The sequence below is a fragment of the Anolis carolinensis genome, chromosome 6, assembly GCF_035594765.1.
Source record: "Anolis carolinensis isolate JA03-04 chromosome 6, rAnoCar3.1.pri, whole genome shotgun sequence".
NCBI lineage: Eukaryota > Metazoa > Chordata > Lepidosauria > Squamata > Dactyloidae > Anolis > Anolis carolinensis.
The window spans coordinates 6915437-6929934 of NC_085846.1; the positions used below are offsets into that span (position 1 = coordinate 6915437).

The 14498-nt window shown below is 43.1% G+C and overlaps 1 protein-coding gene and 1 non-coding gene across 4 annotated transcripts; both read left to right on the forward strand.

Annotated features, from left to right (window-relative positions):
• Positions 1-2975: 2975 nt before the first annotated feature.
• Positions 2976-3109, forward strand: LOC134292828 (U8 small nucleolar RNA). Its single transcript, XR_009999959.1, has one exon. It is a non-coding gene; the product is annotated as a U8 small nucleolar RNA (small nucleolar RNA).
• A 602-nt stretch (positions 3110-3711) lies between these two features.
• Positions 3712-14311, forward strand: LOC100557050 (aurora kinase C). 3 transcript variants are annotated; one of them, XM_062957760.1, is made up of 9 exons: positions 3712-3869; positions 7971-8192; positions 8883-9033; positions 9481-9544; positions 10542-10739; positions 11392-11530; positions 12754-12897; positions 13166-13345; positions 13802-14311. In XM_062957760.1, exons 2-9 carry the CDS (start codon positions 8145-8147, stop codon positions 13976-13978), a joined length of 1101 nt encoding a protein of 366 aa, XP_062813830.1. In that variant the 5' UTR covers positions 3712-3869; positions 7971-8144; the 3' UTR covers positions 13979-14311. The 3 variants fall into 3 exon arrangements, with proteins under 3 accessions (XP_062813830.1, XP_062813831.1, XP_062813832.1); XM_062957761.1 differs by having other exon boundaries at positions 3750-3845; XM_062957762.1 differs by lacking the exon at positions 7971-8192 and having other exon boundaries at positions 3757-3869.
• The last annotated feature ends 187 nt before the right edge of the window (positions 14312-14498 follow it).

A 14498-nucleotide genomic window follows, 5' to 3' on the forward strand; every position in this document is an offset into this window, starting at 1 on the left:
TAACAGGGATACAGGGACGGAAGGGGCATAGAACCTGTTTCCCCTCTCTTGCCTGGTGGACAGACTAGAGTTTTTTTTAAAAGTGTTTTATGGAGATTTTAATTGCTTGGTGTAATTAATTTTATTTTAATGTTTTGTAGGCTGTAGGTTTTTAAATTGCATTGTTTTTAAGGTTTGTGTCGCAATCAAGATGAAATACAGTAGAGTCTCACTTATCCAACATAAACGGGTCGGCAGAACGCTGGATAAGCGAAAATGTTGAATAATTAGGAGGTATTAAGGAAACGCCTATTAAACATCAAATTACATTATGATTTTACAAATTAAGCACCAAAAACATCATGTTTTACAACAAATCGACAAAGCAGTCCAAAAGACAGTAACGTTATCTAGTAATTACTGTATTTATGAATTTAGCACCAAAACATTGCAATATATTGAAAGCATTGTCTAAAAAAAATTGGCTACTAACAAATTGACTACAAATAAAGATATAATTGCATAAAATGAACCTACAGTAGCAACATTGTTGGAAATTAAATCCATAAAAAGTTTAATCCTTGCTGCCTAGAAAAATAGCTGTGTATTAGGATGGGAGGCAAACTGCATTGGATAATCCAGAACATTGGATAAGTGAATGTTGGATAATTGAGACTACTGTATAATGAAACAGGAGAATTATAGACAGGAAACATTCAGGACCAGCTAACACCTCCCAACAAAGGATTCCTCCAGGCTTTGAAGCTGTAAAGCTATCCAATGTTAATCAAGCTGACCAATTGCAACATTCACACTTGTCTCCAACAGACATGAGTTCTTTCTCCCACCCTGGACTTTTCACAGATATATAAACCTCATTTGCCTAGTTTCCAACAGACCCCACAATCTCTGAGGATGCCTGCCATAGATGTGGGCAAAACATCAGGTGAGAATGCTTCCAGAAAATGGCCATACAGCTCGGAAAATTCATAGCAACCTATATTTATTTATTAATAACAACCACACAGTCTAACAAAAGAAATGGTGTCTTGATTTTAGGCCTGTTCCTGAGGTTATTTAGGGGCATTGATTCAGAACACTGCATTGGATAGACCGCACCAGCTCTCGTTTCTAAGATACAGTTATCATGGTTTTATATGGGTGAGCAGATGGCAATTGGTAGATGCCATGTATTCTGTATCTCAGAAACTAGAGCTGATTGGGGGAGGGGGGGGGAACCAGTGCATTTTGTGTGTGTGTGTAAAATATGACCTGTTGGAGTCATAACCTTTTGGGAAAAGGCATTCATAACCTTTTGGACGCATAACCTCTTTGTGACTTCCAGAAAAGAGCTAAAAACGTGTTTGAGTGAATCTTCCATTTAGTGGCAAATATCCACTAGTATTCATTCAACGGAAATGTCTTCAGTTATTAGACTGAAACTATTGTCTCTGACCTGTTAGGAACAGAGATATGCCAATGCACAAAAATATAGCAGAGTTTCAAAAGTGTTATTTCAGTTGTTTCCTGCCTGGAATTCCCATTTTCTGAATGTTGTTCTTTATTTACTGTCCTGATTTTAGAGTTATTTAATACTGGTAGCCAGATTATGTTCATTTTCATGATTTCCTCCCTTCTGTTGAAATTTTCCATCATGCTTGTAAAACAATCAAGGCCAGCTAACATCTACCAACAAAGGATTCCGCATTCAGGCTTCGAAGCTTCCAGGCTATTCAATGCTAATCATGCTGGCCAATTGCAACATTCACGCTTGCCTCAAAGAGACAAAAGTTATTTTTCCCACTATGGAGATGATTCCACAGGTATATAAACCCCACTTGCCTAGTTTCCAACATACCTCACAACCTCTGAAGATGCCTGCCACAGATGTGGGCAAAATATCAGGAGAGAATGCTTCTGGAACATGGCCAGGCAGCCCGGAAAACTCACAACAACCCAAATTACATATTAATGTTTCTGCAGACATTAAAGGACCAATCCAATGCCCAGAGTCTCACATTTAGGTCAAAAATATTCCCAGTGATGAATTTTAATACTGTTTATATTTAATCCTGTTTTAATGTTAGCATATTTGTATACTTTAAGTTGTGTGCTGATGCTTTTATATCAAGCCTCGTTCACTCTCCTGCAGGAGAGATAAAGCGGGATATAAACAAAGAGATGTGGGCAAAACGTTAGGAGAGAATGCTTCTGGATACAGCCCGGAAAAACTCACTGCAACCCAGGATTAACTTCAGTAGAGTCTCACTTATCCAACATTCGCTTATCCAATGTTCTGGATTATCCAACGCAGCCTGCCTTTTAGTAGTCAGTATTTTTGTAGTCAATGTTTTCAATACATTTTGGTGCTAAATTCGTAAATACAGTAATTACTATATAGCATTACTGCATATTGAACTACTTTTTCTGTCAAATTTGTTGTAAAATATGATGTTTTGGTGCTTAATTCGTAAAATCATAATCTAATTTGATGTTTAATAGGCTTTTCCTTAATTCCTCCTTATTTTCCAACATATCTGCTTATACAACATTCTGCCAGCCCTTTTATGTTGGATAAGTGAGACCCTACTGTATATACAATATTTTTAAAAAATCATCACTGGGAATATTTTTTAACTTAATGGGCATTGGATTGGTCCTTGAATCTCTGCAGCAGCAAGAAAATGTAATTTTTGTGCCTTTTTGGTTGGTGAAAGGGATAGCACCCACTTTGCCCCTCAGTCGTGACGCAGGGCACTTTATGCAAATAGAGACACCGCACGGCTCCCTGGGAAAACCTAAGTGCTGTCTGTCTGACTTGTTTACCTTGAGTAATATTCTTGGGCGGTATTTGACGGGGTGGGCGACAGGGGAAAGGAGCCCTAAGGAAGGCAAGGAGGCTTCTTTGAGGAGGGAAAACGGGGTTCATCTTTAGCCACCGTGACCTGGATGGCAGTCGTGAAGATGGCGGCGCAGGCGCGCCCGAGCACTTGGTATCGTCAGTGAGGTATATCCTGACCTGTTCCTCCTCCGGGAGAAACAGTGAAATGATGAATGGAGGCAGCATGAGACATGATTAGAGTCTCCCGCTGGCCGGGGAACGCAACGCCCCGGCCTGCTCCTTTCTGATTCCACTGGCGATCACTTTAAATCAAAATGGTGAAAAATAGAGCAAGTTTCATTCCGCCATTCGTGCGTCAGAGATTGTTCTCGTTGCTATTTACGTTATGATTGGTTGTTAAAAATCTCGCAGCTGACGTAATTTCCATCGGATTGGATGCCTTTTCTACTCTCTGGTTGGTCAGATCGCTTCAAGCCACACCTATTCTTGTTTCTAGGTCACATGTCCCCTCCCCTTTTTTCCTCCCATCCGTTTCCTCCAATTCTTAACGTTCCAGCTCACAAAATGGCCGGCGTGCCCGCCTCCGTTTCATCCTGTCTCCTCTAATTGGCGAAGCTTTCGGTGACTGACAGCTCGGGTTTAAAAAAAAAACTCCGACCAATCACGAGGGAGCTTTCTTAGAGGCCTTCTGAACACACTAATCGGCTTCGTCCTTACATCGTTCTCCAAATCCGGCCCCTTCTCTCCCACTTGTCAGAATCCGTTGGTCCTCTAGAGAAGAAGAGGACGCTTGGCCAATGGAGAGAAAGGAGGGAGGAGCGTGTTTGGTAGGTTGATCCAATGAGGAAACGAAAATCTAGTTGCGCAAAAGGAGGCGGGGCCCTTTGTCACCCAATGAGGAGACGCGTTTGACACGCCGCGCACGCAACGTGCCGGCGGCCAATCAGGCTTCAGGAGGGTAGATTTGAAAGGCGAAGGTTCTTACTTTGTGGTGAGACGCTGAAGAGGAAACAACGAGCTGTAGGTAAAGAAGGAAAGAGAAGAGCAGGTAAAGGCGGAGAGAGAGAGAAGGAGGAGGAGGAGGAGGCCTGATGAAATGAAACGCTTTCTTGTCGGCCATAGACCAGTGGTTTCCAATGTTTGGTACTCTGGTCTTCCACATTCTGGGACTTCAGTTCCCATAATCCCCCATCTCTAACTGATCCATGTGAGACTTCTGGGAACTGAAGTCCAAAATACTTGGAGAGCTAGATACCTGTAGAAATAGCTGTAGCAGAGCATGGTGCAGTGTAGCCAGTGCTATATCAGAACGTTCGACTCTGTTCCTCCCGAGCTTTAGTAAGGACTTTTGTTTTGTTTTTTGTTTGTTTGCTTTCAGATTTTATTTTATTATTTATTATTATTTATTTTGTGAAGACTTCTCTTAATTTCTCCCTGGCTGATGTTTATCAATGATGACTGAGCTTAGCAAAATATAATATTTAATTCATGAGTCCCAGCAGATTGGAGGAGGGTGAATGTGGCCCCTATCTTCAAGAAGGGAAAAAAAGAACGACCCAAACAATTACCGTCCGCTTAGCCTCACGTTGATACCAGGCAAGATTCTGGAAAAGATCATTAAGGAAGTGGTCTGCAAACACTTAGAAACAAATGCGGTCATTGCTAATATTCAACACGGATTTACCAAAAACAAGTCATGCCAGACTAATCTGATCTCTTTTTTCGATAGAGTTACGAGTTGGGTCGATACAGGGAATGCCGTGGATGTAGCATATCTAGATTTCAGTAAGGCCTTCGACAAAGTCCCCCACGACCTTCTGGCAAACAAACTAGTAAAATGTGGGCTAGACAAAACTACGGTTAGGTGGATCTGTAATTGGCTAAGCGAACGAACCCAAAGGGTGCTCACCAATGCGTCGTCTTCATCATGGAAAGAAGTGACAAGTGGAGTGCCGCAGGGCTCCGTCCTGGGCCCGGTTCTGTTCAACATCTTTATTAACGACTTAGACGAAGGGTTAGAAGGCACGATCATCAAGTTTGCAGATGACACCAAACTCGGAGGGATAGCTAACACTCCAGAAGACAGGAGCAGAATTCAAAACGATCTTGACAGACTAGAGAGATGGGCCGAAACTAACAAAATGAAGTTCAACAGGGACAAATGCAAGATACCTCACTTCGGCAGAAAAAATGGAAATCAAAGATACAGAATGGGGGACGCCTGGCTTGACAGCAGTGTGTGCGAAAAAGATCTTGGAGTCCTCGTGGACAACAAGTTAAACATGAGCCTACAATGTGATGCGGCAGCTAAAAAAGCCAATGGGATTTTGGCCTGCATCAATAGGGGAATAACGTCTACATCCAGGGAAGTCATGCTCCCCCTCTATTCTGCCTTGGTCAGACCACACCTGGAATACTGTGTCCAGTTTTGGGCACCGCAGATGAAGGGAGATGCTGACAAGCTGGAAAGCGTCCAGAGGAGGGCAACTAAAATGATTAAGGGTCTGGAGAACAAGCCCTATGAGGAGAGGCTTAAAGAGCTGGGCATGTTTAGCCTGCAGAAGAGAAGGCTGAGAGGAGACATGATAGCCATGTACAAATATGTGAGGGGAAGTCATAGGGAGGAGGGAGCAAGCTTATTTTCTGCTGCCCTGCAGACTAGGACACGGAACAATGGCTTCAAACTACAGGAAAGGAGATTCCACCTGAACATCAGGAAGAACTTCCTCACTGTGAGGGCTGTTCGGCAGTGGAACTCTCTCCCCCGGGCCGTGGTGGAGGCTCCTTCTTTGGAGGCTTTTAAGCAGAGGCTGGATGGCCATCTGTCGGGGGTGCTTTGAATGCGATTTCCTGCTTCTTAGCGGGGGGTTGGACTAGATGGCCCTTGAGGTCTCTTCCAACTCTACTATTCTATGATTCTATGATTCTATGATTCTATGATTAAGGAAGTGGTCTGCAATCACTTAGAAACAAATGCGGTCATTGCTAATAGTCAACATGGATTTACCAAAAACACATCATGCCAGACTAATTTGATCTTTTTTTGATACAGTTACAAGCTATGCGGGGAATGCTGTGGATGTAGCCCATCTGGATTTCAGTAAGGCCTTCAACAAGGTCCCCCATGACCATCTGGCAAACAAGTTAGTCAAATGTGGGCTAGGCAGAACTACAGTTAGGTGGATCTGTAATTGGCTAAGCGAACGAGCCCAAAGGATGCTCACCAATGCGTCTTTTTCATCTTGGAAAGAAGTCACGAGTGGAGTGCCGCAGGGTTCCATCCTGGGCCTGGTTCTGTTCAACATCTAAGGCCTGGGGGCCGGATGCGGCCCATCGAAGCCATTTATCCGGCCCCCACGGCACAAGGGCAGAAGGGGGTTGGGCTAAATTACCCAAGGGGTCTCTTCTTCTCTTACAACCATTATTATTATTATTATTATTAGAAACACAACAAGATGAGTCCACAGCAGACACTCTGCTGGCTGTTGAATTGGATCACACGTCGGACACTTCCCAAGTGTTTAGGATTGTGTGATGTATCAGTGAATAATGCGTGCAGATCCCAGTTAGGTGGCCTTCTGCAGCTGGCAGGTGGTAATTTTGTCAGCTCCAATTGTGTTTAAGTGCAGGCCAAGGTCTTGAGGCCCTGTACCCAGTGTGCCCATCACCACTGGGGCCACCTTGACTAGCTTGTGCCAGAGTCTTTGTAATTCGATCTTTAAATCCTCAGATTGTGTCAGCTTTTCCAGTTGTTTCTCCTCAATCCTGCTGTCACCTGGGATTGCAGTATCGACGATCCATACTTTGTTTTTTAACACGATCAGGAGGTCAGGAGTGTTGTGTTCCAAAACCCTGTAGTATTATTATTATTATTATTCTTATTATTATTAACATTGAGGCTGAGTGGCCTTCTGTCAGGGATGCTTTGCTTGTGCTTTCGGTGCACAAAGGCAGAAGGGGATTGGACTCGATGTCCCAAAGGGTCTCTTCCAACCCTCTTTTTATTGTTGTTGTTATTATTATTTATTATTATTATTATTGCTCGGTGGCCAACTATAGTCCGGCCCTCCAACGGTCCGAAGGATCATGAACTGGCCCCCTGTTTAAAAAGTTTGGGGACCCCTGACTTAGACGAAGGGTTAGAAGGCATGATCATCAAGTTTGCAGATGACTGGGAGGGATAGCTAACACTCCAGAAGACAGGAGCAGAATTCAAAACGATCTTGACAGATTAGAGAGATGGGCCGAAACTAACAAAATGAAGTTCAACAGGGACAAATGCAAGATACTTCATTTCGGCAGAAAAAATGAAATGCAAAGATACAGAATGGGGGATGATGCCTGGCTCAACAACAGTACGTGTGAAAAAGACCTTAGAGTCCTCGTGGACAACAAGTTAAACATGAGCCTACAATGTGATGTGGCGGCGAAAAAAGCCAGTGGGATTTTGGCTTGCATAAATAGGGGTATTGCGTCTAGATCCACGGAAGTCATGCTATCCCTCTATTCTGCCTTGGTCAGGCCACACCTGGAATGCTGTGTCCAGTTCTGGGCACCGTAGTTGAAGGGAGATGTTGACAAGCTGGAATGTGTCCTAAGGAGGGCAACTAAAATGATCAAAGGTCTGGAGAACAAACCCTATGAGGAGCCGCTTAAAGAGCTGGGTATTTTTAGCCTGCAGAAGAGAAGGCTGAGAGGAGACATGATAGCCATGTACAAATATATGAGGGGAAGTCATAAGGAGGAGGGAGCAAGCTTCTTTTCTGCTGCCCTCCAGACTAGGACGCGGAACAATGGCTTCAAACTACAGGAAAGGAGATTCCACCTGAACATCAGGAAGAACTTCCTCACTGTGAGCTGTTCAGCAGTGGAACTCTCTCCCCCGGACAGTGGTGGAGTGAAGGTTTTGAAGCAGAGGCTGGATGGCCATCTGTCGGGGGTGGTTTGAATGAGATTTTCCTGCTTCTTGCAGGGGGTTGGACTGGATGGCCCGTGAGGTCTCTTCCAACTCTCTGATTCTATGAGTCTCCACAGTAATTGTAACAGGACAGCAGGCATACACCACAAGGCTCCCTTCTGTGCCTAATTGTTGAAATGTACGTCTTCACTTCCAGCAATAGGTTCTTCTTCTTTTTCTTTTGGTCTACAGATCCAGACTTGACCCGGTTACACTGAATGTCAGAGTCCTTCAGGACTTAGACCCTAAAACAGCAGGAATCTTGGATTATTTTTGGCTAGGTGCTGGACACCGCAGCCATTTTTCTTCCCCTTCTTAAGAATCTGCTAATTAGAAGCAGAAGAAAATTATCCATCAACATCTGGGATGGCAAATAAGGAGAATGTGAGCAGCATCTACAGTAGCCTCTCTAAAGTAAGAAATGTTCTGTTTCTGCCATATTGGCTATATATTGGGAGAATATCTGCTGGTGCTGAAGTTTCAATATGCGAAAAAAAGTTGAGGGGAGAGTGGTTAGTGTTGTCAATGTGGGAAGTTTCCAAGACAAAACTTGAGATCTAAGGATGATCCAGGATGCTGTTGTTAAGCATTATGCATTAAGTACTAACCATAGTTCTTCACAAAGTGAGAGAGAATTATCATATTTTCTTTCTCAGAAATTAAGTCAGAAATCTTATCTGGAAAGGCTGTTCTCCACATTTCACTGTGACTAGCAATTATTCTCTAAGGTGAAATAAGGAAATGATTCCTTCCCACTTACTTAGAAGGACAGAATAAAAGTCTAGTTTATTTTTTTCTAGGTAGAAGGTAGATGCAGAGGAGAGAGTGAGTCCTCAATGGCTGGGAAGGAAGAAGGAAGTTAAGCAAATTGATAGGCATGCAAGTTGTTGCAGCAAAAGAATTAAGATTTGCAATTTGTGATAAGATGCTGTGCTACTAATTTAACTAGAGATTTGCCTTGGAACTATTGTACTAAGATGGTAATTGTCTTAGTCCTTGGATTCTAGCAAGTCAAAATCAAGTAAGTGTGTTTGTTGAGGTTAGACTTAATTTTATATTTATTTAAAACTGTCTCCACTTGACTTGCCTTCCCTTTTTTTCCAGTACCACAACAGCAGCCTGACAGGCGCTCAACGGATTCCCTGTAAGGATAACAGTGCCATATCTAGTACTCCTTCTGGGTCGCTTTTGATGCAAAGAGCTATTACCAACACCGTGAAGCCCACTCTCAGGACCCCAACTGCCCAGAACCCACGTGAGTCCTCTATCTGCCTGGGAAGGTTGAGGATAGAAGACACATGGAGGTCTTGCAGACTGAGAAATGGCCTTTTGTATACTACAATGTTTGCCCATTCTCCAACTGTCTCAATCTGCCATCCCAGTTTTTAGCTGAAGTATCCTGGTTTCCTTCTCCTCTCACTTGCCACTTTTGTCCCCAGCTTTCTTCAGATGCTTCAAACTGACTTCAAAGTTTAGAAGCAGTTTACAGTCTGTTCTTTCTTTCATTCATTACTTGTCACTTCCTATCTTCTAGCACTTCTCGCGCATGCTTGACCCAATTTTCATTTATGAATTGTTGGAGATCTTGTGTTAATAGGCCCTCAAGGAAATATTTTCCCTTTGAGCCATTGAGTTAGTCTAGCTTAGTGTTTGGGGTTTTTTAATTTCTCTGGGATAATCCAATTCTGTTATTTCTTTACAGCTGCTCCAGGCAGGGTGCCTATTGAGCCTGATTCTGCTGCCGCTTTAGCGCAAGAAGAGTCTGAGTGAGTTTCCTTTTAAGTCTTCTTATTAATAGGTAAAGTAGAGTCTCGCTTATCCAACACTCGCTTATCCAACGTTCTGGTTTATCCAACACATTTTTGTAGTCGATGTTTTCAATAAATTGTGATATTTTGGTGCTAAATTCGTAAATATAGTAATTACTACATAGCATTATTTCATATTGAACTACTTTTTCTGTCAAATTTGTTGTATAACATGATGTTTTGGTGCTTAATTTGTAAAATCATAACCTAATTTGATGTTTAATGGGCTTTTCCTTAATCCCTCCTTATTATCCAACATATCTGCCAGCCCGTTTATGTTGGATAAGTGAGACTCTACTGTATATCCTGCCTTCTCTCCAAGAACTAGGATTGCAAGGTGAAATAAGGACATGGTTTCTATCCCTTCAATAGTCTTTTCCATGAGGAAATTTCTCCAGGTGTTGCTTGTCATGCACAATGATTAAAGGGACATGAACCCTTTCCCTAATTTCACATGATAGCTCTACAAAGCATCACAGGATAGAATATGATGAAATTAATTAAAAATGCAAAAGACATGAAAGATAAATTATGGTCTGTTATGCTCTTATACATGTTACAAAGATGTACAAATCAGAGGAAATCACTAGAGCCATCCCCACAGCTTTAGTAATAATAAAAATGTGTGTTAACTTGGTGCCACAACCAATAGTTCTACAAGAAGTGGGCCACTACAGGAAATACTTTTCCAGTCTCTCCCACAGTGTTATTAGCCCTACCAATGGAACATAGAGAGGAATCATCCAGCTGACCCTAGGCCTAATAGGAAATGGTGTTCTTCAAGCACTGAAATCTCAAACCATTTAGGACTTCAGATATTGTTGCCGACATCTTCAAATACTACTTCCATAGTTTTGGAGGGAACTGGGAAAGAGGGGATGTCCATGCAAGTTCTGCCTTCCAGTGAAAGACCCTGTTCTCCTTTTTTTCCTCCTCAAATTCTCTTGGAATTCAGGACAATGCGGGAGTTCACCATTAACGACTTTGAGATTGGAAGGCCGCTGGGCAAAGGGAAGTTTGGCAATGTCTACCTGGCCCGGTTGAAAGAATCTAATTATATTGTGGCTCTCAAGGTGCTCTTCAAATCCCACATTGAGAAAGATGGCGTGGAGCATCAGTTGCGCCGGGAGATTGAGATCCAGTGTCATCTCAGGTAAAAGGGAGGCGAAGGGCTGAGTGAATGTGTAACCATTTTGGCTGGTGAACACTTAGAAACCCGACATCTTATCAAGACCCTCTGGCTGGCACCATGGAATTAAACACAGGCCAAGGCTTTAAAGGTCCCAGTGGGCATCTTAAAAAGAACGTGGCATTGATGTGACAGATCTCTTGTTCCAATTGGGAAGTTGGCACTCTAAAACTGTATCTATACTGCAGAATCAATGCAGTTTGACACCATTTTAACTACCCATGGCACAATTCTAAGAAATCATTCGGAATTGTAGTTTTATAAGGTCTTGAGTCTCCTCTGCCAAAGAGTGCTGCTGCCTCACCAAACTACAGCTCCAGAATTTTGTTACAAATGACCATTGATCCTTTTTGGAGAATATTAGAAAGTTTAATTAAACCTGTCAAACAGCCAAGAAGTCCACATATGTATAAATAATATTTGTATAATTTAGTAGCAATTGGTGGGAAGGTCCGTTGGGCATGAACCTTGCACTGGAGAAAGCATCAGAGCTGGGAGAGAGACCCCATGCTCCATCCAGTCCAAACTATTCAACATGAATTATTCGGATGGTTTTACATCTATTTTTTTGCTGTTTCCTGGGGGCTGATTCAGATATGACTTCCTTTTTCTACAGTCACCCCAATATCTTGCGCCTCTATAACTACTTCCATGACCGCAAGCGAGTGTACCTGATTCTGGAATATGCCCCTCGAGGGGAGCTCTACAAAGAACTGCAGAAACACAAGCGCTTCGACGAGAAGAGGACTGCTACAGTGAGAACTCTCCATCTCTGATCTTACTGCATGAAACATGTTCAGCTTTCATGAAATCTTAGACATCTTGGCAGAGGCAATACAGGCAGTCCCCAAGTTGTGAACAAGATTGGTTCTGTAGGTTTGTTCCTAAATTGAATTTGTGTGTAAGTCGGAACAGGTACATTTTTGAAGTGTAATATATATTATTAGCTTTGCACAGCATAGGAAGGGTTAACATCCCTGTGGTGTTTGTTTTGCTGTCTGTGCCCCTGTTTAGGAGATCTCACCTAACTTTCTGTCCCAGTCAAAATTGGATTTTGAAAAATATGGCTTCTTGTGGAAACAAAGATTGGTGATAAAGCTTCAGTTGATAAGCTTTCATTCTTTCAGGAGTGGATTTCCTTTCCGAGGAATAGATTTTTCTCACTTCCTGTTGTCTCAGCCCCATTCTTAACTATGAGTTATTTGTAAGTCAGATGTTTATAACTTGGGGATTGACTGTATTGGAAATACTATTTTTGGATTATATTTCCCAGGATCCTCTACCAGTGTAACCACACTGGAAGGAGGTCTTGAGCGGAACCAGTGGCCCATGTTGATGGGGGATTAATGGGAACTGTAGTCTAAAAAAAGTAATCTCCAAACCTTTAAGGTGAAAACAAGGAGAGATAGGTACCTTTTCTTGCTTTCTGGCATGTTAAAGTATGGTTGAGTTCATCACTAGAACAAAGGGATTTCTTTCACGTTAAATATCTATCTTGTCATTCTCTTTATTCAGTAAACTGGCTTGAATCCCACTGTTAGGGTTGGAAGACCAGGATATAAATCAAGAGACTGAATATTTTTAGCTTCCATTTTTATGTTGTTGGTTGTGAACAGAGTCCTTTGATGCTATACAACTATAGCACTACGATGCCATTGAAGGGGGAAATTAGCAAGGATTTGCATTTGCAAAATCCTTTGGTTTGTTGCTATTTGTGCATTCTGATGCTAGGGAAGTTATTCCAAAAGAACTGTAAAGGCACCGGAGCTTGCGGGCAGAAAATTCAAAATACTCCTTCCTCCACAGCCAATCCCAGGACACCTTAGTCAGCTATGTTGCAATAACAACACAATCAAATAGTGTGAAAGGACTCTGGTTCTCTCCAATTTGTTGTTGCTTTAGTTGAACAAGGATGCTAGTTAAATTTCTCTCCAGGCTGTGGTCTCTCAAGTTGCACTTGTTTGCCTCCTTGATATAGTACATGGAAGAGTTGGCCGATGCCCTCCAGTACTGCCATAGTAAGAAGGTGATCCACAGGGACATCAAACCAGAGAATTTGTTGATGGGGCTCAAAGGGGAACTGAAGATTGCTGACTTCGGCTGGTCTGTCCATGCCCCCTCCCTCAGGCAAGTGCCATCTTCTATTATGGTGCCACCAAGGAGCATGGGTTTGGGTGTGGGGAGACAACTGATGGGAGTTAGCTGGTTACACTGGCCCTCCAATTAGTTGGAAGGGGCTTTCCCCCCCCCCCCCCCCCCAAGCATCATGAGTACCAATGGCATCACTTCATTAGACTGGTCTAGACCATGTTAGACCAGAATAAGTCTCTCGCACAGAGCAACCTAATTTCCTGGCCTACTACTGTTGTAATTCTTGCTTCTGTTGTTGCCTCAGGAGGAAGACCATGTGTGGCACTCTGGACTACCTGCCCCCCGAGATGGTAGAAGGCCGTGCCCACGATGAGAAGGTTGATCACTGGTGCATTGGGATTCTGTGTTATGAGTTGCTGGTGGGCCACCCACCCTTTGAGAGTGGCTCTAACATGGAAACCTATAGCCGCATCGTCAAGGTGAGCTGGTGTCCTCCCAAGCATAGCCTGCAGACTTGTCCTTCAGGCCAGTGCCTCACCAGTGTCACCTCTGGGGACTAGCCTCTGAGACCTCCAGGTCACAGTAGAATGGGTTCTAGGCCCAGAGATACTTGTGGGTCAAGACAGGAGCAGAAAAACACAAGTGCCTAGAGAAAGGAATAAAGTCACAAAGTTGCTGTCATGTCTGTGGGAGAAAAGGGACAGGCTGTACGTATAGAATGGCTTTTGCTTTTTGTCATCCCCGCCTGCTTTGCCCATCCAGCTCATTGGGCAACCTCTATATAATAGATTTCTCTGTGAGGAGGGAGAAATCAGCTTTCAGAATGCAGGGGATGTTTTTCTTTTGGCTTAAACTGCTAAATTCTCTTCCTTTGCCTGTAATTAGTTTCTAGTTGGGGTCTGATGTTGATTCCATTTTCTCTCTCCTCTTGATAGGTGGATCTCAAGTTCCCACCGTTTATGACAGAAGGCTCCCGGGACCTGATTTCGAAACTGCTGCGCCACAACCCGTCCGAACGGCTCTCCATGCGGGGGGTGATGGAGCACCCTTGGGTCAAAGCCAACTCCAAGCGAGTGCTGCCCCCCGTTTTTGCCGAAGCTGTTTCCTCATAAAGACACTCAAGGTGTTTTTTCTCAGGCAAGCTCTGCTCCCAGAAATATTCTGTAAGATCAAGGAGAAAGGTTTACAGTTTGTTTCTGCTGGCTGGGAATGTCATTCTCAAGCCACAAACCCTCTGGACTGTTGTTGTCCAGAATGATTCAGTGACCCGCTTCATATTGAAAATGGGTGACTATCAGTAAAATCTTCAGGCCACATTCATTTTTCCTTCCAGTAGTAGTTCTGTATTTCAATATTTTGGTTGTAGAATAAGCATTTTTCTATATATCTCCTTACGTTGTTTTGCAGTTTTAATAAACTTTGTGTAAATAAGATTTTGCATACTACATGACTTGGCTTTGCCTCGTTTCCCTCTCTTGGTATGCTTTAAACAGTTATTTGTGAACAGATGCGTGGATTGCTATTTGGCGTAGAGCTTCCTGAGCGTAAGAAGAGCTGTGAAACAGTGGAACTCTCTGCCTCAAGAGTGCGGTGGAAGCTCATTGGAAGCTTTGAAACAGGCTGGATGGCCAT